Below are 24766 nucleotides of genomic sequence, written 5' to 3'. Positions count from 1 at the left end.
CAGTATATTTTTCTGCAGCGACATGGAAAACATTAAACAGCATAATTAAGATTCTTAAAATAAAGTGGAAAAACTCTCTTAGTCAGACAGGTCAACAACTGAGTCTCTGAGTCTCTTATATGCAATGATGCCAATGCAATAACATGTTCGAATGAGTCTGGAGTTGCCACAAGGATGTAATGCGGCCAGCAGCCAAGCCACACACACACACACACACACACACACACACACACACACTGATTCTTGCCACGACTTTCTATTGCATCATCATTACAGTACATGCAACTCAGAGCAGTTTTTAAATTCCTAATACATTTTACTTTACTTATTTCACCTTAAAACCCTTAACATAGACACATTCAAACTCAAAAAACTCACAGACTTGTTAAAGATTATGTCTAGAACACAAGGTTTTTACTTAGTAAAACTCAGACAAACTTTCACAGCATACACGGTACTCAAAGAAGAAGTTCTGTAAATAAAGTTTGTTATTTATAAATGCAGGTGTGTATGGATACATTCCTGGACATATATCACTTTTAGAAAAAGGTATAAAAGCTGTCACTGAAGCTGTACATTTTCAAGAAGTACAGCTCTGTACCTTATTATAAGAGAGCCGGAAGGTACAAACTAGTACCTGAAGTGTACTATAGATGAACTCAGGGTTGCCAAGTCTTGCTAATTAAAACTAGCCCAATTACATTTTTTTCTGTGGTTTTCCCTCCATGGGAGGTCCACTCCATCAATAACCCGAAGCGGACTAAAAACAACCCACAGTGTAAAAGTAGCAAAATTGCAACACTGGATGGATTGTGGATGGAAAAACATATACATTCAAATGAGGTACTGATTTTGTTTTGTAGAAAAATTATGCATATTCGAAGTCGAACCTACAGCGATGATGTTACTACGTTTTGCCTGATGATTGGTTAATTTTACCATACTGATTTCTTTTTAGAAGCTATTTAACTTTACAATGGCAACAACATATCATGTTTCATTTTTGCTGCAGTATTTAATTTTCACAGAAGCTCTATTGATAAAGTATGTTATTTATTATTGCAGATGTGTATGAATACTATCCTGGACATATATCACTTTAAGAAAAAAAATGTATAAAAGCTGTCACTGAAGCAGTACATTTTCAAGAAGTACAGCTCTGTACCTTATTTACCCCTAAGGGGGCATATTAGGAGCTGAAATGTACATACTAGTACCTAAAGTGTACTATAGATGGACTCAGGGTTGCCAAGTCTTGGTAATTAAAACTACACTGTTAAAAGTTTTCACTAGTTTCAACTTAAAATGGTAAGTTCAGCAGTTTCCTTAACATTTTAAGTTAAATCAACATAAAACTACAAGTAATTTTAACTCATAAGTTAAATCAACTTAAAAGTACAAGTCATTTTAACTGATTTTGTTGATGTGAGTTGAAATAACTTAAAGTTTTAAGTTGATTTAACTTAAAATTTTAAAGATGCAGTGTGTAGATTTTTGCGGCATCTAGCGGTGAGGTTGTGAGTCCACCGCTCACCCCTCCCTTTACAGAACTACGGTAGCCCACAGAAGATTAATATGTCACGTTTTACAGCAACGAATAATGAGATTTATTTTAAAACGTAAATTAAGGAATTATATTTACTTAACTATTCAATAAAACGATGTTATTGTGAATATTACTGTTACTTGTTCATCATTGTGTCAGTGTTTTTTCCGCAAGAACAACAGTGATGAAACGCGATCTGTAGAGCAGTTTGTCCGTTTAGGGCTACTGTAGAAACATAACGGCGACTTCCATGTGACCCGCGGTGTGTGTAGCTATAAACTGATAATTCTAAGGTAATAAAAACATAATGGTTCATTAAGTAAGGTCTTTATACACCCCTGAAAACATAGTTATGTATATTAGATTGCAACTCTGTCTAGAGATCATCTTAAATATTACACAGTGCACCTTTAAGGCAGCTGCTGAACTTAAGTTTTTAAGTTGAAACTAGTTAAATCTTTTTACTGTGTAGCCCAATCACGGTTTCTCTGTGGTTTTCCCCTCCATGGGAGGTTCTCTCCATCAATAACCCTAAGTGGACTAAAAACAACCCACAGCTAGAGTGTAAAAGTAGCAAAATTGCAACACTGGATGGATTGTGGATGGAAAAAACATATACATTCATATGCAGTATGCTGATTTTGTATTTATTGTTTTGTAGAAAAACTCTGCATATTGGAAGTCGAACCTACAGCGATGATGTCACTACGTTTGCATGATGATTGGTTAATTCTGCCATACTGATTTCTTTTTAGAATCTATTTAACTGTACATGGCAACAACATATCATGTTTTATTTTTGCTGTAGGATTTAATTTTCACAGAATCAAATGTAACTTTACATTATCCCTTACCAATGTAAATATAGTTTTATCTATTAGAGCCAAAACAGTCGGCATTTATTCAAGCTGAATGCATAATAAATCAGTTTGAGTCTCTTCATACTTACTGTAATTCTCCACACACATTTGGTATTCGGCGGATAGACGCCCGGATAACCCTGACTACCGATAACACCCGACTCTCCTGTGATATTCCCACCACACGTGAAGGTCTGTCTAGGCAAGAGAAAGCAAAATCTGCATCGATGCCGCATTCATTTTTCTTACATGGATTCTAAAACTTTCAGATGAATTGCATCATGACGCTGATTGGTTTGTGAGATTCGCTGCGCCGCTCGCTGTGATCATACATGAGCTTTCGCTGTACATCATGACTGAAGAAACTTACCTGCTTGGAGTCTGAGCTCGCACATGCAGAATGAGCAGGAGAGCCCAGGCGATCAAGACACCGCAGATCTTCCACATTGTAAGAACTGACAGTGGATCAGATCAGACGGTGTGCGTGTCTGTGTCCAGCTGCATTAATGATATTATTGTGCTCCGTCTGTCCTGAAGTTGCTCGGGGGAGTTTCAGGGGCAGATGAATATAGCGTTTGTTCTGCACTGTAGGAGGGAGCAGCACGACAGCTGCCTTTTTCCAAACCTGTGATCAAAGACATACAGGGAGAGAGAGAGAGAGAGAGAGAGAGAGAGAGAGAGAGAGAGAGAGAGAGAGAGAGGAAGAGAGGGGATTCATTTGCCCCTACTCTGAATAAAACAACTGTTAACAAAATACAATAATAAAACATAATTTAAAAAATAAAGTTTTTATTTTTTTACTTTTCAAGTACATACGCAGGAGTTCAATTTATTACACACTTTACAAGATATATCCACTAATGTAGTTGTCAAATAATCGATGTTATCAGCTGAGAGAGAGAGAGAGTCGGCATTAACGATAACAGCGCCACCTCGTGGCTTTAATAGTAAAATATATTCTAATTACGTAATTTATTACTTTTATTTACATACTGTTGCACATTGTGGTCTTTGTCTTACTCTAGGTTTGCAGTCTGTACATCTAATGTAAACTTAAATCAGGGTCGTTATGCCATAAAATACAATACAGTCAGAAATTGTTTAAATATATAATAAAAAAGAACTGCATTTATTTATTTACTCACTTGCAGTCTGTACATCTGAAATAAAAATAAATTATGCCATAAGTAACATTAAATCAGCCTGTTTATACCATTGCATACTGGCTTAGATGTAACAGTCAAGAATTATTGAAATATATAATAAATAAAAAAATATGATTTATTTATTTGAAGTCTGTACATCTGAAGTCAAATTAAATCAGCGTCTTTATGCCATAACATACTAGTTTGGATGTCAGGAATTATTTAAATATATAATAAATAAAATTATTTATTTATTTGCAGTCTGTAAATCTGAAAGAAAAGAAAATCAGCATGTTTATGCCATAACATAATTGGCTTGGATGTAACAGTCAGAAATTATTTAAATATATAATAAATAAAATTATTTATTTATTTGCAGTCTGTAAATCTGAAAGAAAAGAAAATCAGCATGTTTATGCCATAACATAATTGGCTTAAATGTAACAGTCAAGAATAATTTAAATATATAATAAATAATTTTTTTTTTTTTTTTTTTTTGCAGTCTGTACATCTGAAGTAAAATTAAATCAGCGTCTTTATGCCATAACATACTGGCCTGGATGTCAGGAATAATTTAATTGTATAATAAATTAAAATGAGGATTTATTTTTTATTAGTTAGTTAGTTAGTTGGTGTATTTATTTGTTTGCAGTCTGAACATCTGAAATAAAATTAAATCAACGTCTTTATGCTGTAACATCTTGGGTGTAACAGTCAGAAATTATTTAATTATTTACTAAATACAATTTTGGATTTATTTTTTCATTTATTTGCAGTCTGTACATCTGAAATAAAATTTAATCAGCATCTTTATGCCATAACATACTGGCTTGGGTGTAACAGCAGGAATTATTTAAATATATAATAAATAAAAATCTATTTTTTTTAATTTATTTATTTATTTAGTTAGCTAGTTAGAGTCTGTACATCCGAAGTAAAATTAAACCAGCATCTTAAATATAATTAATTCAAATGTATAATAAATAAAATTTTGGATTTATTTATTTAGACATTTAATTAAATTCAATAAAACGTCATTTGACTAAATTAATTAAACTTAATATCACTTAATTAATGTTAAATTGTAATAATCTCTATTTTTAAATATTTTTTTCACGAATCAGATGTATTATAGCCTTGAATGAAACAGACAATAATTATGTAAAAATGAGTAATGAATAAAACTTCATCAAAAAAACTTATTCATTAATTTATTTGAAATATCGTTATGACACACAATAAACATGTCACACTCTAATATGAGTATTTTTTCATATTCCATGCATCAAATGAATGAATAAATAATAGACAAAGATAAAATAAATTATATTAAAATAATAACATTGTATGTAACGCAATAATAATCAAATAATTTTAATTATTTAAATAAATAATGAAGAAAATCGGATGTATTTATTTCTTTATTTATTTGTTCATGTAGCCTACAGACTTCATTCAAACTTTACAAATAATTTTGCAAAACAATTTAGCAATATGTGTTGTGAGGTTTATAAAATCTAAGAAATTTAAAGTGTACGTTTGAAATATTCCACTATTCACCATTTTTTTAAAAAATATTAAAATTATACACGCACTTTAGTTCATACGGAGATATTGAGCATACAATTATGCATACGAAAAAAGAAAATTAACTACAATATACAAAATAATATAATATATACTGGGTACAATATAAAATTCAGAATAAGAGTACAATCGGGTTAATACGTTGTAAAGCTCACAAACTTTTAAAAATTGTATAAAATATTCCACCGTTGATTGAAAATATAATGACGTCATTGCATTGCATCACAGTTGTTTTTGTTTCTAGCGTATTTCTTCCATAGCCATATCTATCTAAGATTTTAAAAACCTACTATTTGATATAGCAACCAGCTCATAAGTTGTAAATTAATATTCCAGCACGTGATGCGTTGCTTGGTACTTTTCTGAGCTTTCTAAACCATAGTTCTAAACAATGTCTGAAACTTTGTATTATAAGCTCTTCTTGTGTTTGTTTGCCTCTTTATAACGAATCCCTTGTTGTAGTCCTCATTTGTAAGTCTTTGGATAAAAACGTGCGCTAAATGAATAAATGTAAAAATAAACCGCCATGGAGCGCCTGGAGGAATAACGAGCGCAAGCGTTGCTGGCCAGCAGAGAGCGCCGCAGTGTTGCCAACTATTTCCAATGAAAAGTAGCTAAAGCCTGCCCGAAAAGTAGCTAAATGTTGCCAGATGACGTCACACACCAATTTGCATATCAGTGACGTCATCACGTAGTATCTGACAAGCGTAAGCCTGTCATGTCTCTACTCTATGAGGCGCTGTGTATTATATTATATTAAAACATTACATCCAGATGCACAATAAATAGGTTCTTATTAACAAAAACTCAAAACTGCATCTTTATGTAGTATACAAAATAATTAATGTTTTCTCAAATTGACTGGCCATCTCAGCCATCCTTTAAATTCAGGTACAGACTCCCACTCTTTTCTGTATTTCTGGCTGTACAATTTCGATTGAGACATGTTCAGTTAAAAATTAATGAGCAGCTACTAAAGCTAACTAAATTTTAACTGTGGTTACTCTTAATTAATTCACTTAAAAATGTGAAATGTGTGCTACTGCTGTTGCACTCAGCCAACAAATTTTGCTGCTGCAGCTGTGCCTGGCTATTTAGACCTTATGTAGCCCCACCCCCACACTCTACTGAGTAAAGCCTGCAGCCACTGCTCTTTTAATTTGAGTCACTTTTTAAAAATTGCTAAAAGTAGCCAAATGAATGTTAAAAATTGCTAAATTTGTTGCTAGGTGCTTTTTGAAAAAAAAGTTGCTAGGGTAGTATGAAAAGTTGCTAAATCTAGCAACAAAATTGCTAAGTTGGCAACACTGGAGCGCCGCCTCCTCTTCCCTCCCTTTAAGACCTGCAAAGTAGGCAACGTCTTTGCCTGATTCGTTTTGCATAAATGTAAAAGTAATTTACTAGTGTATAAATAAAATTAAAATATATAATGTATGCAGTAAATAGTAGCTCTTATACAAGCCTTAATAAACATAAACATTATTTTTTCCAGGTGACTATTTATTTATTTTTTCAGACGTTCGGGGCGACTAAACGAATGCGTCATAGGACCCAAATTTATGTCGCACATTTCAAATTTCAAAACAAACGAGTCGCGCCTGTCAACAGTGAGAATGGAAGCCGTGGACTGAACGCTGGACTGTCTCGTTTAAACTACTACAAACCAAATACATGTAGCGTATAAAAAATTGTGGTGATATGTGTTTGATTTTCAACACAATAATCACCATAAATCGTTTTTGTATTTCTGTGAATGCGGATCATCTGGCTGCACGGTGAGACGACCGATTAACTAGTTATCTAATCTAGTGAATTAGTTGGATTCAATTACTTTTTGAAGACACAGCAGAGATGGAAGCTCACGGAATGTCATCTGAAGGCTCAAACAGCGCAGTGAAAGCTCCCACCATCGAGGACTTTGCTCTGGTCAAACCTATCAGTCGAGGAGCCTTTGGAAAGGTTTACCTCGCTAGGAAGAAATGCAACGCCAAACTCTATGCAATCAAGGTATAGAGATATTTAGTTCTATTTGGTATATATCATAACATTTATATGGCATAAAAATATAAGGATATTTAAAATAATTATGATTAAATAATAGTTATTTATTATTATATTCGATTGTGTATTATTTATCAAAAGGAAAATGTAACTATCCTAAATGTGCTTTGAATAGGTAAATAAAATGTTTACTAACTAACTTTATTGTTTTAGCTTTTCTTAACTGTTTAACCAACTGAAATTGAAATCAGTAAAAAAAATGATGTTTTTTTTCTGTCAGGTGGTGAAGAAAGCAGACATGGTGGATAAGAACATGACAGATCAGATGAGAGCTGAGAGAGATGCTCTCGCTCTCAGTAAAAGTCCTTTTATTGTGCACCTGTTTTACTCTCTTCAAACAGCAACTAAAGTCTACCTGGTATGTGCAAGGGTGAATCTAGTGAAAACCTGTACAGTTCACATTTCAAAGAGACCTGGGGTGGAAGATATTTGGAATGGAAGGAATGGTTCACCCAAAAATGAAAATTTGCAGAAAATGTACTCGCCTTCAGGCTGTGTAGGTATAGATGAGTTTGATTTGGAGAAATCTATCATTTGCTCACCAGTGGATACTCTGCAGTGAATTGGTGCCTTCAGAATAAGAAACAGCTGAGAAATATCACAATCCACAAGTAAACGTCACGACTCCAGTCCATCAGTTCCATCAGGAGTAGTTCACTTCCAAAACAAAAATGTACAGATAATGTACTCACTCCCTTGTCCTCCAAGATGTTCATGACTTTCTTTCTTCAGTCGTAAGGAAATTATGTTTTTTGACGAAAACATTTAAGGATTTCTCTCCATATAATGGACTTCTATGGTGCCCCCGTGTTTAAACTTTCAAAATGCAGTTTAAATGCAGCTTAAAAGGGCTCTAAATGATCCCAGCCAAGATAAAGGGGTCTTATCTAGCAAAACGTTCGGCTTTTCTCGGCTGTGATCGTTTAGAGCCATTTGAAGCTGCATTTTGGAAGTTCAAACTCGGGGGCACCATAGAAGTCCATTATATGGAGCGAAATCCTGAAATGTTTTCCTCCAAAAACAACATAATTTCCTTACGACTGAAAAAAGAAAGACATGAACATCTTTGATGACAAGGGGGTGAGTACATTATCTGTGCATTTTTGTTCTGAAAGTGAACTACTCCTTTAATGTCTTCAAAATCGTAAATATTGCCAAGCAGGCACTTTTGCATTTGTTTCGAAACTAAATCATCCACTATCTCTTCTTGTCAGTCAGTTCGACTCTCCACACATGAGAAATTAAATCTAATGCAACTGTCGTTCAACACACTGCATTAAGCAGCCACGTTCAGTTTCTAATTGTCTGTTAACTGAACTAAATGATTTCTATTATTATAAAAAATGAAAACAACGATGGGCAAGTGACAAAACTGGTGTTGCGGCTTCACACCAGTATCACCGTCATCACAGTCTATCGTAGCAAGCCTAAATCTACATCTTAGATGTAATTTGTCAGCAAATGTTCATTTCTGGGTGAAAATTACAATGTTGCATGCATGTTGTTTTAATAGGTGATGGAGTATCTGATTGGTGGAGATGTAAAATCACTTCTTCATATTTATGGGTACTTTGATGAGGACATGTCTCTGAAATACATCTCAGAGGTCGCTCTAGCTTTGGATTACCTTCACAGACACAGCATTATTCACAGGTATATTCACAGGAGAATTATGAGTAATTTGTATTCATTTGTTTATCAAACTGACGTCTTTTTTGTCATTTGATTCAGGGACTTAAAACCGGACAACATGCTCATCTCAAATGAGGGTCATATTAAGCTCACCGACTTTGGGCTGTCAAAGGTTAAACTTGACAGGGGTATGTTGTCTATCTGTCTGTCTGTCAGAAAGCTAAAATACTTTCTTTTTACTGTGATATTAACAACTTGTTCTTTTCCCGCCATCCAGAACTAAACATGATGGATATTTTAACCACACCTTCTTTGGTGCAACCTAAGAAAGATTATTTCAGAACACCTGGTCAAGTTCTGTCGCTGATAAGCTCACTTGGTCTTGTGAGTAGATTTGCATAATTTGTTTATTACATAGCTCAACGATAGGGTTTTTCCCCTGCTGTCCCCCTGAAGAATCCGTTGTTCATCTTTTTTAGCATTTCCACCTAGTAAATCCAGCGTTGATTGTGATTAATAATTAGCTGATTGATTATTTAAACCTGTTTTAGTAGCAAATTTGTATCTATAAAAATAAAAATAAAAGTGCGATATGTAACTCAAAGCTAAACACTTTTTGGGATAAACTGTGGCATACAGTATGACACATTTAAAGGAGAAGTTCACTCTCAGAACAAAAATTTACAGATAATTTACTCACCCCTTGTCATCCAAGATGTTCATGTCTTTCTTTCTTCAGTCGTAAAGAAAGTATGTTTTTTGAGGAAAACATTTCAGGATTTCTCTCCATATAGTGGACTTCAGTGGTGCCCCCGAGTTCAAATTTCCAAAATGCAGCTTCAAAGGCCTCTAAACGATCCCAGCCGAGGAAGATGGGTCTTATCTAGCAAACAATCTGTCATTTTCTAAAAAAAAATTACAATTTCTGTACTTTTTAACCTCAAATGCTTCTCTTGTCTAGCTCTGTGTGAACTGTGTATTCCGGTTCAAGACAGTTAGGGTAGGTCGAAAAACTCCCATCTCATTTTCTTTGACTTCAAAATCGTCCTACATCGCTGTTTTACATTTTGTGGCAATTTGATCTACTTTGCATGTTCTAAAAGATGGTAGAACATGCAAAGATGGTAAGTTTTCAACCTACCCTATCTGCCTTGAACCGGAATACACCGAGTTCACTCAGAGCTAGACAAGACAAGCATTTGAGGTTGAAAAGTATATAAATTATAATTTGTTTTAGAAGATAACCGATCGTTTCGCTAGATAAGACCCTTTTTCCTTGGCTGAGATCCTTTAGAGCTCTTTGAAGCTGCATTAAACTGCATTTTGCAAGTTCAAACTCATGGGCACCATAGAAGTCCATTATATGGAGAGAAATCCTGAAATGTTTTCCTCAAAAAACATACTTTCTTTACGACTGAAGAAAGAAAGACATGAACATCTTGGACGACAAGGAGGTGAGTAAATTATCTAAGACATGAACATCTTGGACGACAAGGAGGTGAGTAAATTATCTGTACATTTTTCCTTTAATGCCTTTGTGTATAATTTTTAACTTATTCTAACTGAAGCTTTCAAGACTGTTCAAAGTCAATCTTGCAGTTTGGACCAAAACCCCATGTCAGCTAGCTTACATTACTTCAGCTAGCTAATACTTAAGCTTAGTATCTAGAAAACTAAACTGTCGTTCAGAAGTTTGGCGTCAGTGCATTAAACTAATCAAAAGAGACAGTAAAGACATTTGCAATGTTACAAAGACTCTGTTTCAAATAAATGCTGTACTTTTGAACTTTTTCAAAAGTATCTGAAAAACATATCTTTGTTTCAACAAAAAAGCAGCACAACTGTTTTCAAATTTTGAAACTTTTCTTGAGCAGTGTTGTTTTCGTCAACGATGACGAAATAATTTCGTTGACGCCACTTTTTTTCATGACGATAACGAGACGATGACGAGATAAAAATGGCTCGTTGATGACTAAAACATGACGAGACGTGTGTGAGTTTTCGTTGACGAGACGAGAATAGATGAAAATGTTAGTGGGTGGTCCGTCAGATGTTTAAAATGCATGACATTTCCGCTTATTGTGCATGCCAATTAAAACTTAAAAAGTATCTGACGCTATGGCAAGCCGTTTAAGCATTAAATACTCTTTGCTTTACTAGTATGGCAAGCCGTTTTAGCATTCCATCCTTTTTTGTCTTTTATGTTCTAAAACATTCCTTCATTATTGTAATTATTGGTGAAAATAGTCGATCCGGAAGCTCACATTGTGTTGAACTATAGATCTGCTATTTTCAGAACTTATAAGTGACACTACCCGACAGCAAAATACTTACTGACCTACATTAATTTGTTAAAAGACTACTTTTTTCCCTTTTTTTGACTAAAACTAGACTAAAACCTTTTTGACTTTTCGTCGACTAAAATTGGACTAAAACTATCTCATATAGAAGTGACTAAAATTTGACTAAAACGAAGAAGCATTTTAGTCCAAAAGACTAAGACTAAATCTAAGATGGTTGTCAAAAACAACACTGTTCTTGAGTACGAAATCAGCATATTAGAATGGTTACCGAAGTGACACTTAAATTACTACCTTACTATAATAGTAAGTTTTCAAAATATGTCTTGAGTCTATTACAAAAATGATTAGTATATCACAAAAAAACCCAAAACCAAATCTAATCTAAAAGATATAAAAACAAACAAAAAGATGCAACAAAAGATACACAAACCTGATCAACACATATAAGATGTAGAGAGGTAAAGTCCATTAACTTAGCCCTGCTATATCATTAAATGTACAACATGTTTGAAACATGTCTGCTTGTATAATGTCATATTTTGACTTGAATTGGCAGAATACCCCAGTGACAGAGAGCAAGCGTCACAGCAGCACAGTGTTGGGCAGCCCTATGTCTTGTGGAAAAATCAAGCAGAGGAATAGTTCTCTTTGTTCACCTCTGCTGAAGAGAAGGGCTGATCACCTGAATTCACCAGTATGCACAGCTCGAGCTTTAGGTACGTATCAGAATAATGCATCAAAAGTCTAACGTCTAAAGTCCATTGCTCTAGTAGAAAATGTCAAGCCTAACATGTGATATTTTCTAGGATATAACAGTGTGTTCAGTCCTGGCCTGCTGGCTAGGAGTTTGACGCCAAGGCTGATGAAATCAAGGAAGAGATTTGAGACACTGAGTGTTGGGAGTGCCCACTCATGCCTGTTACCATCCACTACTGATTCTGAAGACTGTGTCAGCCCCATGTGGGAAGATGATCAGGTTTTGTACTGTTTTTCGAAAGGAACGGTTCATACAGAGCATTAAGCAATATTATTTTGTCTACATAAATTCAGGGAAATACTAAAAACCAGTGTTAAGTAGCACAAGTGTGTTTGTATAAATAGTCAAAAATACATTGTATGTGTCAAAATGATCGATTTTTCTTTTAAGCCAAAAATCGTTAGGATATTAAGTGAAGATCGTGTTCCATGAAGATATTTTGTAAACTTACTACCATAAATGTTACATGACTTGATTTTTGATTAGTAGTATGTATTGCTAAGAACTTCATTTGGACAAATTAGAAGGCAATTTTCTCAGTACTTAGATTTTTTGCACCCGCAGATTCCAGATTTTCAAACAGTGGTATCGGCAAATATTGTCCTATCCTAACAAATCATATATCAATGAACAGCTTGATGTCAGATGATGTATGAATATCAATTTCAAAAAATGTACCCTTATGACTGGTTTTGTTGTCCATATCAAAAAAAAAATATTTTTTTGAATGTTACTTTATGTAATAAAAGAAACTAACTTGACAATGTCATGCAATTCTAGAATTTACGAGATGGCGAGAACCTTCCTCAGTTAAACAGAAGAGAAGTGGCCAATAGAATGTCAAGAAACATTCCCTTGACACCTGTGGAAAGGAGGAAGATGTATCCCGCACGAGCTCAAGATCACAACACTGTTTTGACTCCGCTCAATAACCAAGTGGACAATAGCAGAAATGTTAAACCAGATATTTCTGCAAAGAGGCTTCAATTCAGTGCGCCTGACCTCTGTGCTACTCCAGTGGGTAAGGCTGATCCCCATCAGTCAGTTGGGAATGGTCTAATGAAACCAGAGCAGCCAACAGAGTCCAAATCCTCAGTAAAGAGAGCTTTTGAAGAAGTAGAAACAAGCCCAGAACAGGCTGAGATCCATTGCAAGAAAAACGACGCAGTGTACAAGAGATCTTTCCACATTCCTGAGGACAACTCAAGGGCCCACACAGGCTTGACAGGAATTTTCTCAATTGTAGGGCTTGAGGATGTTAAAAGTGCACCGATATGTCAACAGTTGGGCCCAAAGCAATCTAGTCCCATAGCTGTGGCTAAAAATCTCTTCTGTGATATTGAAGATCAAGGTGAGGAGGTGGCTTTGCTTAAAGCAGAGGCCAACTCGAACTCCCCTACCTCACCCGTTGATGACAGAAATATCAGAAGAAGCCTTAGTTTAGATTCGGACTGCTCTGCCCATGAGATGTCAGTTGTTGCTAACACACCACAAAAATCAACGGACTTAAAACAAGAGCCTTTGTCGTCCTCTTTTGAGGAGCTGGATGAAAACGAGATTTCCATAGTCACACCGGTGGCCCAGCCTGCACTGGCTACACCAAAGCATAGCAGTGCAAAGCAGAATAGGTGCAAATCTGAGCAGTCTTTTCTTGACCATCCTCATGGTTTTTCTGACAGTATGGTCAAGTCACCTGGCTTCCTCAAACCCAGGAACGTAGTTGCATTTAGGAGCTACTGCAGCTCTATAAACCGTTCTTGTACGTCCCATCTGAGCATGGCTTCTTTGGATGCTATGGAGATGTCTGCCTCAGCCTCCTTCCACAATGCCCAGTCTGCAGTGACTCCAGTTCAGAAGAAAAGGCCCAGTCTGAGCAGCTCGGTTTACCAGGTGAGGAGCCTCTTGAAATCCTTTGGAACTTAGACGAATCTGGAGATTTTAAATTGGGATTGGAAATGAAAGGAAATGTTTTGTTTTTCTTTCCTAGACTCCACAGCAGATGGTTGTGTCTCACACTCCCTATAGGACACCAAAAAGCGTTCGTAGAGGTCCAGAACGTGTAGAAGGGGCTCCTATCCTGGGAACTCCTGATTATTTGGCACCGGAACTTTTATTAGGCAAACCTCATGGTAAGAGATTGAGTGATCAGTATGTAGAAATGTATATTAACCTTTACTTCTAGGTATGTGCCTCAAATATTAGGTAATGATTACCTAATATCAACCTTTACAGGTTTTGCTAATGTATGGCTGAGAGAGCAGGGTATAATGCACATGGAACTCAATATAATTATACAACACAACATGTGACCCTGGACCACAAAACTAGTCACAAGTAGCACTATTTTTGTTGCAATAGCCAACAATACATTGTATGGGTCAAAATGATCAATTTCTTCTTATTATTTAGTAAATTTCCTACCGTAAATATATCAAAACTTATTTTTTAATTAGTAATATGCATTGCTAAGAATTTCATTTGGACAACTTTAAAGGTGATTTTCTCAATATTTAGATTGTTTTTGCACCCTCAGATACAAGTTTTTCAAATTGTTGTATCACGGCCTAATATTGTCTTATCCTAACAAACCATACATCAATGGAAAGCTTATTTAGTAAAATTAGCCTTATGGCTGGTTTTGTGGTCCAGGGTGACATGTGGAATGCATTTGTGATGTACAGTTTTTATTTAAAAATTCTCACATTAGCAAAGTGGACAGTTATCAGAGCAATTATCTTGCTTTAAAAATTGACAATATTAATCAGTCTAAAAATTGAATAAAAATTGATAATATTAATTAGTCTAACATTAGTATTATAGAATTTTTTTTAAACAAGTATATAGTTAAAGATACCTACTATAAAATGGGTCCAAATTTTGCCCTTTGCTTTTATTAACAGATATTATGTTTTAGTTTCAGGGTCTGTACGCTGTGGTAAGTATGCTAAAACGTATTCAGTTAGATTTCAAGCAATGGAGATGCTGGTGCATGTGTGGCAGCTTTACCGCATTAAGGCCCCGATATGCTCACATTGTTCTTCGCTTAGGGGCAAAAAGAAGTTTGAAATAGCTAAGCGGTAGTATACTGTTACTGAATATCCTGACGCCAACCTCGATATCGAAATAAACACACAACAAAAATGATAGTGGTGAGAAAACAGCAGTTAAGAAGCATCTGATCGTAGTGATGCAATTTAGCACTCCAGTCCAGTCATGTCACATTTACAGTCAGAAGTTTACATACACCTTGCAGAATCTGCAAAATGTTAATTTACCAATTTTAAATTCAACTATTATTTTCTCTTGTGGAATATATGTGAAATGTCTTATTCAGGTCGGTACTAAAAAAAACATGCATTTTGTATGACCCCTCTTATTTTGGTAAAATTAACATTTTGAAGATTCTTCATGGTGTATGTAAACTTTTGACTTTAACTGTATTTATATAGAACTTCATACAATATATTGATTTAAAGGAAGCAGCTCTACAGTATTTAACATTCAATATTGTTAGTCTTGCTTTCAATTAGAATTACACTTCAAAGAAGGTAAAATCACATAGGGCAACCTACCTATTACAAAATGGCCATTGGCCAAGGCTAGTTTGTGTTTAGCAGTCAGAACCACCTTTTACAGAAAGCAAGATGCTTTGAACTCTTAAAACAAATGCCAAACAAACTGTTCTGGTCTGATTTTGTTAGAAATTGCCACGCTAGTTCTTCAGTTTTTGTATATCGGGGCCTTTAGTTAAGGACATGGCTGACTAATTCCATTGTGGGTTGCAGCTTTTGTGATTGGCGGCACCCTTCATCACCCTTAATGCTTCAGTAATGCTGTCTGATTTCTGCTGGGATGTTATGATGGTTCTTGGGAATTCTGGGCCATTCTAATGAAATTCTGTGAAATGTATTTTGTTATCCCACTTTATAGATTCAAGTAAAAGTCATCAGTGGCTTAACATTAACTTTGTGGTGATGTCAGCTTCTGACTAAATTGATGGTAAATTGGTGGAGTTTGATACAGGACTACCTGATGGTAGACTGGAAGGCTGTGGGAGTGTTTGGGAACATTTTGCATTATGTTTGACACAAACACTTAACATATACAAAGACGAACGCTTACCCTTTTAAAGTATACTACATTTTGCAGTGTGTCAAATTCTAGTTTGGCACTATTTCTCTGTTGAGAGTATGTAGTATGTAGTATGTTTAAAAGGTTACGTGCTCATCTGTACAATTACAAGTGTTCATGTAAAAGCAAGTATTCTTTCTGGTTAGCAATTTAAAACAAGTTCATGTTTGTCCTGTGGGCCTAAGGTACTTTAAGTAGTGCAGCTTGTTGAGAATAGGTGTGCTATTACTTTTCTAATCAAACAGACAATTAACATACAATAAAACTAGTGAAAAAAATCCTATAAACTTCCATTTAAGATGGGGACTGAGCTAAATCTAGAGACTTGGAGGTGTACTTTCTTGATTGTCTTTTTAACCACCCAGAACACCCTAACAACTGCATAACAACACCCTGGTAACCACCCAGCACATCCTAGCATTGGTGTTTTGTAATCGTTTTCTTTAACTAGTTATTTTTGCAGTTGTTTTGTGCCACTACAGGCACAAGAACATTTTTTTTTAATCAACGTTGAAGGTATATGCAGTATGTCACAAAAGTGAGTACACCCCTCACATTTCAGCAGCCTTTTTAGTATATCTTCTCAAGGGATAATACTATAGAAATGAAACTTAGATATATTTTAGAGTAGTCACGTGCAGCTTGTATAGCAGTATAGATTTTTTGTCCCTAGAAAATTACTCAACATACAGCCATTATTGTCAAAATAGCTGGCAACAAAAGTAAGTACACCCTAAGTGAACTTGTCCAAAGTGTCAATATATTGTGTTAGCACCATTGTTAATAATCCTGGGCATGGAATTGACCAGAGCCGCTGGACGTTAGACACATGGTGCTTCTCCACCTTACGTTTGAGGATGCCTCGCAGGTGCTTAATAGGGTTCAGGTCTGGAGACAAACTTGGCCACCCCATCACCTTCATCTTCAGCTTCCTCAGCCCGGCAGTTTTCATTTTGGCGGTGTGTTTGGGATCGTTATCATGTTGGAAAACTGCCTTTCGGCCTAGTTTCTGAAGGGAAGGCATCATGTTCTGCTTCAGAATGAACAGTACATAATGGAATCCATGTTTCCCTCAATGAACTGCAGCTTCCCAGCAGCACTTATGCAACCCCAGACCATGATGCTACCACCACCATGCTTGACGGTAGGCAAGACAGTTTTCTTGTTACTCCTCACCAGGGCATCACCACACTTGCTGGACACCATCTGAGCCAAACAAGTTTATCTTATAGTCTCATCAGACCACAGGACATGGTTCCAGTAATTTATGCTCTTGGACAGGTTGTCTTCAGCAAACTGTTTGCAGGCTTTCTTGTGAGTCAGCTTCAGATGAGGCTTCCTTCTGGGCCCATGTAAACAGACTTGTTGCAGTCTGCAGCGTATGGTCTGAGCACTGACAAGCTGACCTTCTACTTCTGCAACCTTTAAAGAAATGCTGGCAGCACTCATGCATCTGTTTTTTAAAGCCAAATTCTGCATCTGACACAGAGAACGAGTTCTCAACTTTGTTGATCGACCCTTGCGAGGCCTGTTCCGAACGGAACCCATCTTGGAAAACCTCTGTATGACCCTGACCACTGTAGTGTAACTCGGTTTCAGGGTGTTACTGAACCTCTAATAGCCTTGGCCATCTTTGTGAAGAACAACCATTCTAATTCTCAAATCTTCAGAGAGTTCTTTGCCATGAGATGCCATGTTGAACATCCAGTGGTCAGTATGAGAGAATTGTCCTTAAAGCACCTAATTTTAACTGCTCTAATACAAGATTCACAACTTTTTATGGTCCTGTCAAGCAGACAAAAATAAAAACATGATGGATAGGACATGTAGCTTTGCATGGTTAAACAACATACTGATGTTATCACTTAGGGTGTACTCACTTTTGTTGGCAGCTATTTTGACAATAATGGCTGTATGTTGAGTAAATTTCAGAGGTCAGAAAATCTATACTGCTATACAAGCTGTACATTGACTACTCTATAATATATCGAAGTTTAATTTATATAGTATTGTCTCTAGTATTGAAGATATACTAAAATGGTTGCTGAAATGTGAGGATGTACTTACTTTTGTGAGATACTTTAAAGGGTTAGTTCACCCAAAATTGTAAAATTCTGTCTTCAATTACTCACCTTCATGACATTCTAAACCCATAAGACCTTCTTTCATCTTCGGGAAAACAAATGAAAATATTTAGATGAAATCCGAGAGCTTTCTGACCCTGCATAGGCAGCAATGCCACTACCACATTCAATGCCCAGAAAGGTAGTAAGGACATAAAATAGTCATCAGTGGTTCAACCGTAATGTTACGAAGCTACGAGAATACTTTTAGTGGGCCAAGAAAACAATAACTCTATTCAGCAATTAAAATTTTAATGCCGGGTCAGAAAGCTCATCAAAAATATCTTAATTTGTGTCCTTGAGAATAAGTAATTACTGACAATTTCACTTTTGGGTAAACTATCCATTTAAGCATCTTTATTTTAGACTCCTGTGAACATTATTGATGATCTGATGACTGATTGTTCAGTTTTGTAATGTAATTTCTTTTTTTTTTTTTTTTTAAATCATGATACCTGATTCAGTCATGCTGGTTTTGTGTGTTGTGCTGTTTCCTTTTCCCCTCAAAATCAACTTACGACCGCTGCTGTCACTGCTTTATAATAGTGGTCACATTCTAACATTCTTTTGTGCCAAGTTTCATGTTTGTAGAAACAGAACACTGAGTCTAAGTGTTTTTTTTTTGTTTTTTTTTGGCTCTCCAACAGATTTCATGGTGGATTGGTGGGCGTTAGGTGTTTGTCTGTTTGAGTTCCTCACAGGAGTCCCGCCGTTCAATGATGAGACCCCTCAGTTAGTGTTCCAGAACATTCTCAACAGAGGTAAGAGGGCCAATTGTTTCGTACATTTTTTTTGAAAATTGAAAAAATTTTAAATTTTATTTAGTAATTAAAATCATGTTTTACACCCCCCTGTCATCCAAGATGTTTGTTTTTCTTTCTTTAGTCGTAAAGAACTTTGAGAAAAACATTTCAGAATTTCTCTCCATGTAATGGACTTCTATGGTGCCCCCAAGTTTGAACTTCCAAAATGCAGTTTAAATGCAGCTTCAAAGGGCTCTAAACGATCCCAGCCGAGGAAGAAGGGTCATATTTAGCGAAACGATTGGTTATTTATTTATTTATTTTTAATAACAATTTATATACCTTTTAACCTCAAACGTTCATCTCGTCTACGCTCAGTTAGGGTACGTCTAAAAACTCCCACCACATTTGCTCCTCCAGCTTCAAAAATACAAAATTTACAAAATACGAAATATACAAAGTGAACATGCAAAAAAAGTTCAAACACCCTTTACAAAAAAAGGTAAAACAGCAATGTAATGTGACTGGGGGAAAAAACAGTTAACACAGAGCTAGACAAGATGAGCGTTTAAGGTTAAAAGTATATGAATAGAACTTCTTTAGAAAATAACTGATCGTTTCGCTAGATAAGACCCTTATTCCTCGGCTGGGATCGTTTAGAGCTTTCTGAAGCGGCATTTTGGAAGTTCAAGTTTGGGGGCACCATAGAAGTCCATTACAAGGAGAGAAATCCTGAAATGTTTTCCTCAAAAACCATAATTTCTTTACGACTGAAGAAAGAAAAACATGAACATCTTGGATGACAAGGGGGTGAGTACATTATCTGTACATTTTTGTTCTGGAAGTGAACAAATCCTTTATCTAAACATTTTATTTTCTCCTCATTCTGATCTCAGGATGGTTCCACCATGTGAATTTGTGTTCCACAAAAAAATATAATTAATTTAATTAAGAAATGTTAATGGATTTCTTAGTTTGTTCGTCCTTTGCACAATGAGACAATTGCGTTGTGTCAGATCTACATGCTTCATGAATGATGTGTTCAGATATACCATGGCCAGATGGAGATGAGGAGGTAACCCAGGACGCAAGAAATGCCATAGAGATTCTTCTCACTATGGATACAACCAAACGAGCTGGCTTAAAAGGTGAATACACACACACACACACACACACACACACACACATTATAAATGTGTTACAGTTTTTCTCAATTGCTAAAACACTATAACCAGTCTTTTGAACTAAAATTTCAAAACTATAACGCCATTTTTGAAAAAGCACACCCATTTCCCTAAACTATAAACACTATTCCCTGCTTTGACACATGAGTTATATTTGGTGAACTGTTACTGCAAAACTCTACACACAAATCCCTACATTTCTCAGTGCTTACACCATGTGGTCATTTAGAAAGCACAAGCATTCAGTATTGTTCACTCAAGTCTGCGAAGTTTGAGCTCAATTAGCACACAATTACCCAAGTGGAAACACTAGGAGTCAAAATTTAGCACACACCAATCAGAAGCTTCGGTGGAGATAAAAGAGCCAAAGTCAGCTTACAGTTTTTCTCAGTCACTTTGGTGCATTTCTCAGATCAGAAATGAAATTGTCACAACTACTTGTTCAACATCCACATCATCTAGTCTTTTGTCCTGTTGCTCAAAATGTATTATATACTGTATTTCTCTGTGTAATAGTCTTACCCCTCAAAACATCAAGTCATTAGCTCATCGTATAAGTCATCACCTAAATGCAAAATTTTTGATCTAGTTGTCATAAACTGTCAATCATATATTCTACACATTTCTATTAGATTTTTTGTAAAATTGCCATTATTCAAGTGAATATTGACTTTCACTAATGAAGATAATATAGATCAACCAATGATAAAGCAGTTCTCTGAAATAGATCAAAGGTACAGCTCATGAACCTTCAATTAGAATGCATATATAGACAGAGGACAATGCAGGAGTTACAAATTCTGACAGTGGACTTTCTAATTTTCTAATTTATTTTCACCTTTGTGCCCATATTTCTTTTTCATTTCTGTTTCACAATGACATTGTAATGTGTTTTTATTTTATTTTTATTTTTTTTGTCTGACCACTAGTACAAGTGTAACTGTGAATCCTGTCCAGTTTTTTCAATCAATATTCCACATACAGTAATGTGTAATTTTGAAGAGGAAGAGTAGGAGGTGACAGAGGAAGAGGAGAAGAAGAAGGATTATGACGATGACAACATGGAAGAGACAGAGGAAGGTCAAGGGCAAGAAGACAAGCAGTCTCAAATATTTTAGTTGATGAGTACCAGGGTTGGAACAGGCATGCAATAGGATATTACCCCTGCTGCCTGGCCAGGGCTAATTTAGTGATGCTGAAGAGGTTCTTTGGCCTGTCCCAGACCAAAGACTGGATGCTGAGCAGAATAATTATTTTTGTTGTTGTTTGCTGTTTTGTACTGTACTCTACAGTACATTAAATTAAGGAATAAAACAATTGCAAAGGCATAGATTTGTTGTGTTCATCATGTGAAAAGATTTTTATTTGTATTGTTTTCGTAGTATTGTTTTGAATTGATCTCATCAGTGTGGAAAACTGTGTTGTAGTGTGTGTGTTTTTGAGGATTTGTGTGTCATGTCTGAGAGCAAAGTTTGGTTTTTCAGCAAGATTGAATTATTTTGAGTGGAGAGCTTCATTTTGACATCAATTTAGGAAGTTTGGGGAATTGAGTTAGAAGTTGTGGATTTGTGTTTAGAGTTTCACAAATAAGAGGCATAATTTCAAGAAATGTGTTTAAGCAATTGAGAAAAACTGTAATAACCAAAAACCTTAAACTTGTCAATACTAATGTTTTCTGGTATCTTTTTGTAGAGCTCAAGGATCATCCTTTCTTTGAAGGTGTGGACTGGGAAAACCTTCACCATCAGACTATGCCCTTCATCCCTCAGCCTGATGATGAGACAGACACCTCGTACTTTGAGGCGAGAAACACGGCCCAGCATCTCACTGTATCAGGCTTCAGTCTGTAACTGTAGCGCAGTGGACACTGTGTTCAGGTACAGCTGTATTGTGGAAACTTTAATGAATACAGATCTTGTTTGTCTTCTATTATTGTCTTTATTCATGTTTTGTATGGTCTTGAAAATATGTAGAATGATGTGTTGGAAAGTATTCTGAAATGCAGTGAGGTAGGGCTGCACGATCAATCCCATGAGATTGTGAGGCGCGCTTAGTCAATGAAGCCGGTACTTTGATTCGTAGTGATTTACGGCTCTGTGTATTAATTGCCGCTCCAGCTGAACTCACCTGATGGAGATTTACCACTAATCAAAGCACCGGCTTCATTGACTAAACGCGCCTCATAATCGCATTCGATTTATCGTGCAGCCCTACAGTGAGGTGGGATTTTGACCCCTATGCACATACATGTCGCAAGACTTGTGGCGTAAACTCTTCCGTTATGTTTGCTTTGGGGAAAAAAGTAATATATTATGAAACACTACTGTTTGTACCAACTCATTGGTGCACATTTAGATTGAAAACGTTGCTGTTTTTAACATGTTTTCTTGAAAACTTGGCTTGTCGGACTGTAATTTTAACATGCTAAATGTTTTAACTAGTCTATAGCAAGTGTGATTCTAAACATGGCTGCTGCTTGAATTTTCTCTTTTTTGTCAATCTGTAATCAGTTAATACATACACAAAACCTTGAAAAATTTGGATTATAACTCTTGCTGATTTTTAAAATGTTTCAAGTTAAATAAAATAAAATACAATTGTTGTATTAGTAAATGAGCATTATTTCTGGACGAATTCACATGGAGTCACCCAAAAATGAAAATTCTGTCTAATTACTCACCCTCATGTCGTTCTAAACCCGTAAGGCCTTCGTTCATCTTCAGAACACAAATTAAGATATTTTGGATGAAATATTGAATAATAAAAAAAAAGGTTATTGCTGAAAAAAAATGACAATTGCGAGTTATAAAGTAGAGACTATGTTATCAGAATTCTGAAAAAAGTAAATTCGCAATTCCGAGAAAAATTAGTTTATATTTTCAGTTCTGACTTAATTTCTCAGAATAGAGAGTTTATATCATGTAATTCTGACTTTATTTCTCAGAATAGTGAATTTCTCCAAATTTAGTCTTGCAATTCTGAGGAAAAATTTAGTTTGTTTTGCAATTTTATTTATCAGAATTGAGTTTGTCTCGCAATTCTGACTTTATAACTAGCAATTCTGAGTTTATATCATGCGATTCTGATTTAATATCTCAATTGTGAGTTTATTTCTCGGTATTTAGTTCATTTCTCAGAATAGTGAGTTTATATCTCACAATTCTGACTTTATTTCTCAGAATTGTTTATTTCACAGAATTGTGAGTTTGCTCTTGCAATTCTGACTTAGCTCACAATTGCATGCTATATAGTTAGAATTGTGAGATATAAACTTGCAATTCTGAGGAAAAAAAGTCAATTGCGAGATATAAAAATTCGCAATTCTGAGGAAAAAAATTTGTTTATATTTTGCAATTTTATTTATCAGAATATAATTCTGACTTTATTTCTCAGAATTGAGTTCATTTCTCAGAATTGTGAGTTTATATCATGCATTTTTGACTTTATTTCTCATTGTATGTCTCGCAATTCTGACCTTATTTCTCAGAATTGTTTATTTCACTGAATTGAGTTTACTCTTGCAATTCTGACTTTATAACTCTTGCAAGTTTATATCATGCAATACTGACTTCATTTCTCAAAATTGAGTTTTTCAGTTTTACAATTCTGACTTAACTCGCAATTACATGTTAGAGTCAAATTGTGAGATATAAACTTGCAATTCTGAGAAATGAACTCAATTCTAAGAAATAAAGTCAGAATTATATTCTGATAAATAAAATTGCAAAATAAACAAATTTTTTCCTCAGAATTGCGAATTTTTATATCTCGCAATTTTATTTCTCAGAATTGAGTTTCTCGCATTTCTGACTCCAATTGTTTTTTTTTTTTTCACAAGTTTATGTCTCAGAATTGTTTATCTCACAGTTCTGACTTTTTTTCTCAGAATTGAGTTTATTTTTTTACAAGTTTATTTCTAAGTATTTAGTTTGTCTTTCAGTTCTGAATTTATAGCTCGCAATTACGAGTTTGTCACACAGTTCTGACTTTATTTCTCATAATTGGAAATTTCTCAGAATTGTGAGTTTATAATTTTGCAATTCTGACATTATTTCTCAGAATTGAGTTTGTCTCGCACTTCTGACGCATACGTGTGGTAATAATTTAACACATTTACATATTTTGTTCTCACAGTTCCCAGTGACCCTGGTGTAATGTTTAAAGTACAGTTGTGGCCAAAAGTTTTGAGAATGACACAAATAGTTTTCACAAAGTTTGCTGCTCAACTGCTTTTAGATCTTTGTTTCAGTTGTTTCTGTGATGTACTGAAATATAATTACAAGCACTTCATACGTTTCAAAGGCTTTTATCGACAATTACATGACATTTATGCAAAGAGTCAGTATTTGCAGTGTTGGCCCTTCTTTTTCAGGACCTCTGCAATTCGACTGGGCATGCTCTCAATCAACTTCTGGGCCAAATCCTGACTGATAGCAACCCATTCTTTCATAATCACTTCTTGGAGTTTGTCAGAATTAGTGGGTTTTTGTTTGTCCCCCCGCCTCTTGAGGATTGACCACAAGTTCTCAATGGGATTAAGATCTGGGGAGTTTCCAGGCCATGGACCCAAAATGTCAACGTTTTGGTCCCAGAGCCACTTAGTTATCACTTTTGCCTTATGGCACGGTGCTCCATCGTGCTGGAAAATGCATTGTTCTTCACCAAACTGTTGTTGGATTGTTGGAAGAAGTTGC

The 24766-nt window shown here is 35.5% G+C and overlaps 1 protein-coding gene across 1 annotated transcript; it reads left to right on the top strand.

Moving 5' to 3' along the window:
- The first annotated feature begins 6751 nt into the window (after positions 1–6751).
- On the top strand, positions 6752–22581 carry LOC141300606 (serine/threonine-protein kinase greatwall). Its single transcript, XM_073830893.1, has 12 exons — positions 6752–7145; positions 7420–7557; positions 8713–8852; positions 8931–9019; positions 9109–9215; positions 11691–11850; positions 11941–12110; positions 12672–13781; positions 13879–14020; positions 18793–18906; positions 19935–20036; positions 21765–22581. The coding sequence occupies exons 1-12, from the start codon at positions 6990–6992 to the stop codon at positions 21920–21922; spliced, it is 2586 nt and encodes an 861-aa protein (XP_073686994.1). The 5' UTR covers positions 6752–6989; the 3' UTR covers positions 21923–22581.
- The last annotated feature ends 2185 nt before the right edge of the window (positions 22582–24766 follow it).

This window comes from Garra rufa, chromosome 24, assembly GCF_049309525.1.
Source record: "Garra rufa chromosome 24, GarRuf1.0, whole genome shotgun sequence".
Classification (NCBI taxonomy): Eukaryota; Metazoa; Chordata; class Actinopteri; order Cypriniformes; family Cyprinidae; genus Garra; species Garra rufa.
This window is presented reverse-complemented; position numbering and strand designations above follow the sequence as displayed.

What these genes read in the sequence shown, in the direction of transcription:
- LOC141300606 (XM_073830893.1), top strand. Translation starts at nt 6,990, where the DNA reads ATGGAAGCTCACGGAATGTCATCTGAAGGCTCAAACAGCGCAGTGAAA. An exon ending in CAGCAACTAAAGTCTACCTG is followed by an intron (nt 7,558 to 8,712) that starts GTATGTGCAAGG and finishes TTGTTTTAATAG; the next exon opens with GTGATGGAGTATCTGATTGG. An exon ending in TGAGCAGCTCGGTTTACCAG is followed by an intron (nt 13,782 to 13,878) that starts GTGAGGAGCCTC and finishes TTTCTTTCCTAG; the next exon opens with ACTCCACAGCAGATGGTTGT.